Source organism: Antrostomus carolinensis, unplaced genomic scaffold (assembly GCF_000700745.2).
Source record: "Antrostomus carolinensis isolate BGI_N321 unplaced genomic scaffold, ASM70074v2 scaffold1900, whole genome shotgun sequence".
Lineage (NCBI taxonomy): Eukaryota > Metazoa > Chordata > Aves > Caprimulgiformes > Caprimulgidae > Antrostomus > Antrostomus carolinensis.
This window is the reverse complement of record NW_010286236.1, coordinates 17,313-30,148: the sequence shown is the minus strand read 5'-3', so window position 1 is coordinate 30,148 and position 12,836 is coordinate 17,313. Positions and strand designations below refer to the sequence as shown.

The following is a 12,836-nucleotide window of genomic DNA, read 5'->3' as shown; positions in this document are numbered from 1 at the left end:
ATATAATATATATATATAAAATACAATATATAATTGTTCATTTGCACTACTTGAAAAACTCAGCGAGACAATTATTTGGTAACTCAGTGTATCAAATACTAGCTGTACTTCAGAGAGTTGAAAAAATATTAGTATAAACTCAATGTTATTTCACTAAATGCAGTAATTACTACCATGTCAACAGAGCATCATTAAGGGTTCATCCCTTCACAGATGTTTAAACAACATGTGGTTAAAATGTAGCACATATATCAGAGCAGCTGACAACATGATACAACCAAGCCAGTATTTATTATCAACACTCAAGAGGAACCGACACTTGCTCTTTGTTTAGCCTCCTCTATACAGATGCTGAGTATTTGTAAACGTTCCTTTTACTGAAGATTTGTTTAAACCGAGGAAGAATAGTAAGTGCAGATGTGAAGCAAGTCAGGCAAATCCAAGAGCATCAGGCATCCCAGTAATCCAAAACGTGCTGCAAGGGCAGCCCCGCGCAGGGTCTGGTTGGTGCTTCTGGTGTTCACATCCTCTGCAGACATCCCCATGCTGCACTGCACTCTTGCGATGTCACACATGGAATGCTTCTCCAAAGACTAATAACCTTCCTCTAGTCAAAGCTGAAATCAAGCTATATCAATGTTGTTACCATCAAAAACAGGTCACTAAAATAAAAATAAAAGGCTCTACCTCTCCATGCCTGCCAGACATCTAAGTGCCCATGACATCTACGCAGCTGTGAAAGCATGGGTTCCTCCTCTTTCTGACTGTCTTGTTTTAGAGTGTAGCAAAGATGCAATTCAATCCACTTTTAAAATATAAATCCAGCATAAGGCCATTAGAAGAAACTAGATGGACAAACACCTATAAAGGCTACATCTGAACAGTAGGTACATTTAATCAGCAAAAACCTCCTGTTCAAGATACAGAATATAATTACACAGAAAAGAAAAACTTAAAAAAAAAAAACCCCAAAACAAAACAAACCCAAAAAACCAACCAAACAAAAAAGCAGAAAATCAACATGCCTTACCCATAGGTCTGTTTCTGTCCCTGAGGTCCCTGTGGTTGGGGTGTCTGTATGAGTCCCTGTAGTGGTGGGCAATGGCCATATCATCCAAACGATAATGCTGAGGTGGAGGTGGGGTGGGATGAGGCAGACCATTGGGCTGATAAGATAAGCCATTATTTGGACTGTACCGCTGGCCTGGGCTAATAGTGCAGGGCCGCTTGCTTGGATGCTCTGAGTGCAAAGGCTCTCTGTCAAAGCCATTTTCTTTGGTTCTGAAAAACAAAGCAGAGGAACTTTAATTCATTTAGCAAGCAGATCTGCTCAGGAACATGCACCCCCACCTACACGTGCAGTTTCAGGAACCAAAGCTTGTTCTTTCTCTTTGCTTCAAGTGTGTGGTGTTGCGGAACATTTCATAACACTGCTTGTTCAAAAAAGGACACAATCACCTTGTCTAACTATCCCTATAACTTGAGAAATATTTGCAGGCTTAAAGAGTTGGGCTGGAGAGCGAGCAGCATTCACTGAAATCACCCACTGATGGGATGGATACACACGTAATTGCAGAGCTGAAACAATCAACTGATACATGAAGTGAGAGACTGAGACATTCTACTTTCAATAGCTCTATAGCATATAGTGAATGAGGGAAATTTGCAGTTAAAACAAACGTAGTTTTTTCAAGAGGATAGCATACAGTCTTAAGGTAGTGCATGTCAGTGTGCTGCAAGTTGGTTGTAAGTAATGCCAGGACGAGTTCCCATCAAGATCAGTGTCACACTGGGGCAAGAATGACTCCAGATGATGAGAAATGCTTCCTTCAGAGATTTTTGTACCATCTGGGCTATTTCAGTCAAAGGTGCTGTGCCTATCATTAATTTTGCAGGAAGACATGGTTAGACTCAAGTTCTCATTAACATTCCAGATTTCCCACTCCATTACTCTTAGACAGGGGTTTTATGCTCAGGCAACTCTGAGGAGTTATCAGGGAGAAGGGCAGTTTTTTACATTATATATACTTGTTAATTCAATTCATAATCAGCTATTTGCAAAGAACTCTCCCCTTTGCACCTCTGCCTGAGAACCTAGAACTCACACTGAACTCATAACTCACACTGAACTTTTTTTTATTTCCATTAAAATAAAAAAAGAAAAGCTAGGGTTACTTCAGCCAGTTCACAACTCCTTTTAGGGAAGCTTTGTTTCACTGAAGTATGGGTGTTTCTTACCCCTGGAATAAACAAAATCTACAAAATATTGGTTTTGAACACAAAGCTTATTAGATAAAAATATTACAGACTCTTGAGGTTACATCCTTCCCTCGAAAAACCTTTATTAAACAGCTGATATATTCCAGCCTTTTTTAAAGAGAACTTTCTCCTCTGTGATTTATGGATGCCATAATATACCTTCCTAGTGATAACACAATTTTTTGTCACTTCGACAGGAAGGTAAATTTGATTTAATTTTCTTGTTTGCTTGTTGTTAAAACCAACTGCCCTTCAACAAACCCTCCCCCACAAACCAACCAACCTCAAGGGACTGTGGAGAAACACTCGATGTATTAATTGCTGCCCCTCAATAGGCTCTCCTTTAATGTCAATGAGAGGAAGAATGAAACCAAATCTTTGCCAATATCCACTAGTAGAGAGGATCAAAGTAAGATCTTGCAATTACCAGCAGGAAATGAAAAGATGGGTTGCACTATTTTCAAAAAGAGTAAAGAGATTTTCCAGGGACCTAACTGCAATCACTAATGCCAGAGAAGCTGCAGGTATATATAGTTTATTATACCTTAACTTGGCAAAGAAGGGAGAATCTTTCACCTATACAGCAGGACAGCTGTTCTAATTTTGGGCAGAGATATAAAAGACGTACTTTGTTAAAGTGGAGTATGTACCTTGTTCCAAAGCAAACGCAAAATGGCTGTGAAAACTCCTCATCAGGAAAACCTGAGGACCATCACATATTTTTAATGACTTTTGGCACAATGGAACTGCTTGCAATAACTCCCAGTGGGTAGTGATGTTTTTGACAGCTTTCCAAGACAAGCTTTGTATTTAGTTGCTGGTGTGTGTTTCCTTTACACATACCTACTCAAACTCTATATCCAGGTCCTTCTATTGTAAAAATACTATGCAAGCAAAGTATCAACTTTCCTGCATGTACCAGCCAAGATATTAATTTGCCAAAGTTCTTTAGTGTTACAGTTAAAATGATCTCTAATGAAGATGGGGGAAAAAAAAATCAGAAATTGTAAATAATTAAATAACTTCATTAACTTTTTTTGATCACTCAGTGAGGACAAATAATCCAGAAAACTATGACAAGTAGGAATACAGTTTTCCCTTTCTAAACTATAATTAGATGTTTAAATCATACATTTTCTTACAACGTACATATTTGCACCATATTATACAGGTACTTCTGTGGTTTTTTTAGGAATGCTTTGTACCTTATTAACTTAAGTGGAATGAACTGCATTAGCGTGGACAAAACACCAGCATATCAATTTTCTTCTAGAACCCCAAGTTTAACTAACATAGAAATTAACATTACTATTGAAAACACATTTACTGAAATTAAATTTCTATTTTTGCTATTATACTGGATAATGGCTGTTGGGTCTTTTCTGAGTGTTGAAACCTTAATCTTACAATTTGTTGTTATATTTTCTGCACTGGTCAAATTAACAGTTTAGCAGAATAACAGAATGAGGCCGCATATAAACTCATTTAGTGTTTTTGACCATCTAAAGTACATAAAAAACCCCAACAATTTCCAAAGTCTCATCACAACAGGAATCACTGGCAAATTTACTGTAACTGAATATAGTGAATATAGCAATAAAAGACAGACAGTCAAGTACCTAAGAGTATTATAATTCAGATGCCCTGAACTCAACCTACTATTTTGCCTTTGATCTCAGTTCTACTCCTTTCAGGTCTCACCCGCTTGGGACAGAAGCATTTCCCGAGGTGCCTGAAGCAGCACTCCTGTTTCACAGTAATTGGCAGATCCATGTGAGTACTAGTTCCAAATCCAAAACGCCCACAATTTTAATCTGATTTTCATCTGATCCATCTGATTTTGCAAAGCAACAACAAGCTGTAGAGCGGAAATAACATTAAATGTGTAGGAAGCCTAACTGACACATTTTCTTGTTTTTCTTTTTCTTGTTTTTCTTTTTCTTGCTCCTGTTGGTCACATTTTCCTTGATGTGCACATAAATCGACACTGTCATTTGGAAAATTGGCAATACAATAAAGATATGATAAAGATCCTTCAGTTATAAACATGCAAGGGGTCATTTTACTTGGAGCCATGATTTACTCAGATTAAAGACAGAAGATACTAGTCATTAGTTTGTAGCCATTTAACAGACTTCATGTTGTTTGCAAGTTACCATTTCAGTTTTAAATTGCTGCAATTTATGGATAATTTCCTGGCTAGGAAATTTGACCATGCAAAACTGCCTTGGCTGGAAAATTAAGTTCCACCTGATCAAGAGTATTACACCAATTTTAAAGAACACTGAAGTCAGCTTGCAAGAAGGAGGCAAAGCTGTTCATCTGCTATTTGTGCAAGATGCTTTGATTTAAATTGGACTTCCACCAATAGTCTTGATGACCAAACAAGTGATAATGCTTTGTTTATAATACTATGTTATTATAGTAACAAAGTAAAATACTTACTTTGTTTATAATACTATGTTAAAGAAAAGATTAATATTGCCTTGCTAACAGTTCATATTAAGAAAATTCTTTATAAATTCTTTATAATTACACATGGTTTACAAGGAGCATAGCTGTAAGAAATGTGGAGGACTGTCTTCAATATGAAGATTTACCTAATAGAATTATGAAAGTCAGTTTCAGTGTCTAGGTACCTTCGACACTAATTCCTTTTCAGGTGTGCCAAGGGTACAGGAAGCACAGCAGCACTTTCTAAAGTCACAAAACAATCATGGCTTTGTTTTGTTTTCTTCTCACTCAAAATTAAAGCTATTCTAACAGATTATTTTTTTTCTGTACTATATAACCACTTTGCAGACAGCTGTCATAAATGTAGAGTCACTATATGACATGCTCATGTGCCATACAGCCCATCCCAGCAAGCTCAAAGGATGACTAATTACCAAAAAAAGTCATTTGTGGTTAATGTATTTAAAATCATGTTATTTACAACGAAGCAGTCATTCACCAAAACAAAAACTCACATTGGTCCAAGTTCCTTTGCTTTACTACAGTAGAATGTAAACTCCAAAAGTTGTAAACAAAATATAGTGAACACTTTGTTCATGACATATCATGAACAAATTACCAAAATGTGTTGTCTCCTCAGGTGTCAGTTTTTCTCTCTTGCAGTGACTGATGGTTCCCAGTGTTATTACAGAAACAGATTGATCTTTTTAATGAGCTAGTTTAATAGACTCCAAAATCTCACCGTGGCTGCTCATCCGTGTCAGACCATATGCACCAAGAAAACATTCAGTAAAACACGAAGCTCTGCTGTCAGACTGCTCTATAAAACCTCACATACAGTAGACTTGGATACGCAGATAAATAACCAGAATTAGAAAATGCATAAAAGGTTCTGAAATTATAAGCAGAAAGAATTACTGTATGTGGATTTTCTTTAACAAAAAATCACCAGGTGGACGTGGTTATGTGCAACACACATGTTCCTCTTCCTTTGCCTAATCCCTTACTGTATATTACTTCTATTGGAATCTATTTTGCCCATGCCCAAAACAAAAATATAAATACAGACCAATGTGTCTATATGTATTTCTCATATATATGTGTATGCATCATACACACACACATCTATATATTTAAGAGATAGAGAGAGATAAAACATACATATTATATACAATGTCATTATATGTATTGTATCCCTTGGGAAGTGAAAAAGATACCACAATTTACTTTAGTGAGAGACTAAAATTATTGCAACTGCATTTAGTCCCCCTGGAAAGATGTTACCTTCTAGTCATTTTTTCCCATATTCTAGCAACAGAGTCACAGCAAGCTCTCCTCTTATCTTCCACTGTATTATTATTAGTATATCTGAAAACTACTTAGATATCTAAACAAAAGGTATATATATTTCCAGATGTTTCCTCCTGTTCCTCTGTAAACAATTAAAATAATTAATAGTGTAATGAGTATAAAGCCAGGCAAGTATTTGGTTTCAATACTCAGCCTAGGCATGCTCTGACTCTTTTTGTGGTTGATTTACTCACATTATCCAAATTAAAAGGTATGCAAACTCCCATTCAGTAATCTAAAAATCTTTCCAACAGGATCTTGCTCTTTTTACTAAATCTGTAGTACAAATGTTCCTGAGTGCACAAGACAACTTCACTGAACTTGGTTCAACCAAAACTACTGTATGAGTTTATTTTTTTCTGTATAGCTTTCAATACAGTCAATGGAGATGTAGTTATGACTAACCAGTGACAAGGTTGTTTGATATTGCAAAAAACAACTTATTTTTTAAGCTCAAGGCACTATTCCAATGGGTGAGCTGGGCAATCTCTTTCCAGGTCTCTCCTGACAGCAAAGAATCTCAGGGTCAAAAAAGAAAGGATGGGTTTTTCTGAAATGGCACTTCCCTAGAACTAAGGCAGCCTAATTTCAAGCAGGGATGAGCAGAGGCTGCCAGCTGCTGGCTTTGTCACCTCAGAGCACGAAGGCCAGCGGAACACCCCGCAGTACAGTCCCTCCCTGGACCCTGGGAATTCAACGCTGAGAGTTGAACTGCCTACCCCTCATCCCAAAAGCTGCATTATTACCTAGAGAGGAACTGAAGACTCCTCGAGCTGGACGGAGCCTAAGAAAGACTTCAGTCATGAAGGAAAAGAAAGTTGCTTGCAAGCAAAGACTTCCGAGTTTCAAGAGTACCTATGTATTTCAACTAAAAATAATCACTCAGAACAAAATCCACAAAGCAGACTTAAATCTCTCCAGATCTAGGCCTCAGTTTTAATTAAAAGATGAAGCCTGATTTCCAAATCCAATATTCTTCTGATCTGCCGGTCCCCTTCTGGGCTACTCCTATGTTCTTTTGCTATAAGACCAATTCAGGGTCTTTTCATTTCTAAGTTCTTGTACTAGTCTTTACCTGCACCATCCAATCCCTCTCATGCAACTAAAACTGAAGGTACCATAGTTGAGACCACACTTACTACAAAATAACCAAAATGCAACACTATCAAACTGGGTCTCAAAGCAGAGGAGTGTTATTCTAGAAGGCTACAGAAGAAAATAAAAGGAAATACTTTATTGCCCATTTTTCCTTTGTGGTCTTATGGGAGAAGTGAGTAATACCGCTCTCTATTAACAGGGAAAAAAGTAAGCTAGGGTTGTCATGAGAAGGCATATCCCTCTTCTCTGTACTCTCTGCCAAGCAAGACTTCATCAGCTTATGAGATAACTCAGTGTGTGTCTATCTACTTGTAAGAAAAATACCATGTCTGCTACTGACACTGGACTACAACATGCTGATATTTAAGTTCTTCGCAAGATGCACAAGATGTTAAGTGTTAAGAAGCCTTTTTTTATAGATGTTTTAGTACACCACTCTGCAAAGACTGAAGATATGCAGCAGAACTGCCCCAGGGAGCTAAATTTCAGCTTTGGAAATGTTGTCTCTTTGCATGGAGTAAAAATCTACATGGGAAATGTCTGAAAATTAATAATCTTTCTTGGATGCAGTTAGCAAGTTTGTATTAACACTGATGGCTGTTTCAGTTTGGTGTAGTTGTCAGGGAAAAATGGTGAAATGAGGGTATATGGAAAAGGGTTTCTCTGCTGGTATCTTTGTTTTCTTCCTGGTCCATAGGGATTTTCCTGAAACACAATCTAAAGTAAGCGAATTTCAAATACTTCCACATTTCCATCTAGCTAATGGCTACATTACTAATTTTTATTATTCACTTATGTCTTCGAGAAGCTTAAAGTATTACTACGAGTTTCAAACTTTGTTTTCTTTTTGGTTTTGTGCTATCTCAGCCTATTCCTACACAAAAATGTCACAAATTTGCAAGCCTTCTTGACTTTGCAAATCTTCACTTTTTTTGTTTAAAAGATAAATAGGACACTTGCCATGCCTTGTGCATGCGGGTAGCGGCATTTGGCAGAGCAGCATTACTAAAGTTTTCCACGCTATAAAATCCATGGCAAACAAAACTACAAAAAATCAAATACTTGGGCCTGCCAAAGGTAGCATTTATGTGCTAGCTGAATTTCTAACTCTTATCATGAGAGGACAGTTAAAAATAAATAAGCACAACAGTCATTTTCTTGTAACACTAAACAAAGAACTTCATTCAATTAAGAAAAAGATAAAACTGCTCCATATCCCTAAAGCTACTGTACTTCACACACACACACTCACTTGCCCTGTGTCTGCATGAACCCTTTCTCAGCTCAGCAAAAAAACAGATTTCAGTGAGTATTTCTTCTGTTTGGAAGAAATACCCTTAGGGATATTGAATACAAGGATATGGAAACACGGCACAGCAGAAGGGGTCAAAGTCCTGACTGCTCTCCGGAGCTTGCACGACTGTAATGAGGGCAAGACCCCCACCCAGGGAACACCATCCCAGTTCCCCCCAGGCACCCACCCACACACTTGGCCTTTGCTAGCGGAGCTCGCCACGTTGGACCCATGAGACATTTCTGAGCGGGGTGCTCACCTGTCTGGAGTTCGCCTCTTCCCGTTTTCGTTCACATCGAGAAGCAGCTCTGAGGAGTCAACAGGTGAGGTGGTGCTGGCATCCAGAAGCAGCTGTTCGTGCTGGGCGAGGTACTGGGCTGGGTTCTGCTTGGCTAGCCTTGCACAGTGCAGCAGCTCCCGCTGCAGCAGGGGCAGATTGGCCTGCAAGAGCATTCCACACGTTAAAAGGGAGGCTTGCAGCCAGTTTCAGCACAGATGAAGCAGAAAAATCAGAAATCAAAGGCAAGCTTGCTCTGGAATGAACCTGTTGCAAGTATCCTCAAAGAGGTTTGTTGTGGTTAGCTGCCTTGGAAAGCAGGCAGCCTCCTTATGGGGGTCAGGTCACAGCTGTGGTACGTATGCATGGAGGGGTGGAAGTTTGCTTATGGAAATGGAAAATAAAAATGGAAATGCTCTAAGAAAACTAGGTCTGAGCTCCGTATCTTTAAAAGTGAAAAAAGCACTGCCCTGGCTGACATTCTTACTCTCTCCTTTCTTACCATCTAAAACCTGAGTACCTATGGAGCAGCAGTTTTCAACGAGTGACAGACTTTCAATATCTGTTCTCTGTTCAGACTGCAGTTGGTACTTAAAATCATTCAAAACCATAGGATCCACAGCCCTATAAGTTGCCTCCATTACCATCCTTCAAGGGCCTTTGGGGAGAACAGGATTCCCTTCAGCTTTCCCCTTACTCTTGCAGTTATACATTAAGATAAAGATTACAACAAAATCTCATGTTCCAGAGCTTCAGTTAATCACACAGTGGGCTAAGACCCACCTCCTAGCCAGATGTACTTGAAGTATTTTTAACCTTCCTCTCAGGGCTCCACTGGGACTTGTGTCGTGGACTGGAGAGTACCAGGACTCAGGCACAGAGAACTGAAAATGCTGATTGATCCCTGGGAGGCACATTTTGCCCAGCTACTGGGGTCATACTTAGTCATACTTCTTGCCAGGTGTGGGACCAAGGTGGAACTGTATGACCTTCCCATTGGAGAAGATAGTCACATATCCTGAGAAACTTCTTCCTTCCTTTGCAGCATAGGCATACATTGATACTACAATAGTCCAGCCATTTCTTACCTACTTGTTTGTGCCATATGGTGATGTGCCCTGACCTCTCTTGTTCCATGCCTAGTGCCCAATGATTTGTTGCCTAAGGATTATCAACTGCTGTATTAAAATTTCATGACCTTTAGTAACTAGAGACAACACGAAGAGTGCCAATGGTCCCCTTTGCTTTGAAATAACTCCCGGGGTAAAAGGGGAGGGGGGAATCTTTATATTAAAGTCAAAAAGGTTCTGAAACTAATGCATGGGGAACAAAGTGAAAAAAAAAAAAAAAAAAAAAGAAAAGAAGCAGATGTTCTGGAAAGTTCTGAGCACAGGATCTTGGCAAATTACTTTGCTAGCATTATAGCAACGGCAAATGCTCCAGCACCTGTACCATAAGAGTAGATCCATTGTTCAACAAAAAAAATGCCAGAATAGGGTTAGTACATATGAAGCTTTTCAACTGTGAAAAAAACCCCAACAATTGTTTTCACTGACTCATTTTAGGATGGGAATACAGCCGATTGTGGAACAAGTCTTTTCAGACCTCCACAGAACACAAGTATTTTGTGAAAGTACCAATGAAATATCTTCTTTCAGTTATTAACTATCACATTTTTGTCCAGGGCTACCCCATAACAGAGAGAGATGCTTTTGTGAGCAGGATTTTTCCACTTATTTTAAATTGATTGTTATTTTTAAAAGCTCACACTGAATCTAAGTCAAGACATCCAGCTACGTAAACTGCCTCGTGACAGAAAATGATTGGAAAAGTTTACATATACTTACAAATAAATATCTGGAGGAAATACTAGGATCAGATCTAGGATTTTAATAGTGGTGTATACTTGGAAGATGAATAATCACATCTCAGAACTCCTGTGAGGTAGAAATGTGAAGTTCCTACTTTCCAGTTGAGAAATCAAGGAAAACCAACATATTTGCATTCTTTATTCACTAACTCAAACAAAAGGGACCTATTTCATACATGGGCAGTCCTGGCTCTGGCAGACAACCAAATTTTGAACTTGCTAGCAAAAGCCTTGATTTATTTTACTTGTTTTCCTTCTCCTAAATAAATGAACATTTTTGCTCTTTAACCATAAATATAAAGATTTACAGTTAAAGGTATCCCTTACTCTAAATGGATTGAACATGTTTTCTGTATACAGAACAGACGTGTAAAACTTTTAATGCATTTATTAAACATGGATTACTTAGTTTCTTAATTTTTAGAAATAATAGAAAACTATGAATGACATGCCTTGAAATCTGTGTTTATAATGGCATCAAGTAATGCTTGGACAAAGACTTAAACTCGAAAAAAGCAGTATTTGAAAACTTTTAGTTCAGCACAACTACTTCCAATCTGCTCAGCACATTGTGATAAACAATCTTTATCAAACCATATAGAAAAAATAATTGGTTTATTGGAAGAAAACAAATCGGGATCTCTCTATGGTTAGGTCAAATGTACAGTCTGCTTGCTTCTGGTCACCATGGCTCCAATACACAACAAGAAATAGTTTTTGGGAAGCTGGGTGCAGAATGAAGCACTGTCATTCTCCTTCCTGTGAGCAGGGAGAGATCCAGTTCCTAAGGCAACTCAAGCATACTCATACAGACTCTGAAGCCAAAATGGCCTTGGACATAACGGCTTATGCAGAAGTTGAGCTCTGACAGCAGAAGCAGTTCTGTCAATGTGCAGTAGCACATTTCTCCCAGCATTACTGCTGGTGCCTGCAGACAGACTTCTACACCTCTACATGTAAGAGATAAAAAACAGTTCTTGACCAGAAGCCAGATACATAGAATCATAGAATCACAGAATGGTTAGGGTTGGAAGGGACCTGAAAGATCATCTAGTTCCAACCCCCCTGCCATGAGCACGGACACATTCCACTAGACCAGGTTGCTCAAAGCCTCATCCACTAACTGCAAAAAAAAGTGCTATTACTGGCCTACAGTCCCCTAAAATGTTGCACTTCAGTGTCTGGATTATGCTCCTACTCTTGTTTTGGATTAGACCTTAAACCCTTCAAGATTTTGGTTGTCTCTTAGCCTCCTTCATCAGTTTTATAATCACAGATAGGATGTTTTTACCCAGCTGTCAGACATGTCTTCCACTTTGGAATGAACTGTTCTAACTAGAAAAGAAAACATAATCTCTGCACCTGCAAAAGAAGCTACAGCTCCAAAAGGCTGTTTTATCATTTCAGTGCTCACTCTGGGTAATTAGTTAATAATTTTCCATTGTTGGATGTTCCTACTTTCTTTGAAACTTCAGCAACAGAAATATTTCAGTATTATAATTTAAACAGGTTTCATTAGAATATAGTACAATTAGGCTTTTATGCAAGTTTTTGTAATTGCAAGTTTAAATTTCTTTACAGACACATTTAAAACAAAAAATATTTAAATTGAGACAAATTTTTGTTCAGATATCCTGAGTAACTCGAAATCATCAAATCATATATTGATACTGATGCTCAAAACAAATATGCACAGCACATCTATTGAAAAACAGTGTTGGCAGTACTAAACATGTACACCATAGAATCATAAAATGGTTTGGGTTGGAAGGGACCTTAAAGATCATCTAGTTCCAACCCACATGCCATGAGAAGGGACACCTTCCACTAGACCAGGTTGCTAATATACCACTTAAATTTAATAGACTAAATCCTGCTTGATATTAATATAGAAAATACGCACAAAAAGGCTCCCAGCCAATAAAGGTTTCTACAGGTGAATGATCTTATCTTCCTCTGAACCCGAACTGGTAGAAAGATAAGTAATTTGATGACTATTTATTATCTGTAATAGATCAGCACTCCCTGGCGTGAGACACTGTACAAACAGAGGGTGAGGGGTAGGGTAGCTCCTTTCCCAGAATTTTTTATTACAGAACCAGAAATATCGGCTTCTGACTGCAACATGCCATTTGGTAGACCTACCAATCTGCAGTGGACCTAGACCAGACAGGATATGCAGCATGCGAAAGGTTTCAAGAGAGTTTGAGTGACCTGCCTACAGGCAGGTAACA

The 12,836-nt window shown here is 38.4% G+C and overlaps 1 protein-coding gene across 1 annotated transcript in view; it reads right to left on the bottom strand.

Annotated features, from left to right (window-relative positions):
* Positions 1–1,030: 1,030 nt before the first annotated feature.
* Positions 1,031–12,836, bottom strand: part of LOC104526341 (protein CBFA2T1) — a gene marked incomplete at its 3' end in the record, with an annotated part of 22,440 nt that continues 10,634 nt past the window's right edge. Inside the window, exons 4-5 of the mRNA XM_010170138.2 lie at positions 8,715–8,896; positions 1,031–1,281 (exon numbers count right to left, since the gene is read on the bottom strand). Coding sequence (XP_010168440.1) covers positions 1,031–1,281; positions 8,715–8,896 — 433 coding nt within the window. The remainder of the gene's footprint in view (positions 1,282–8,714; positions 8,897–12,836) is intronic.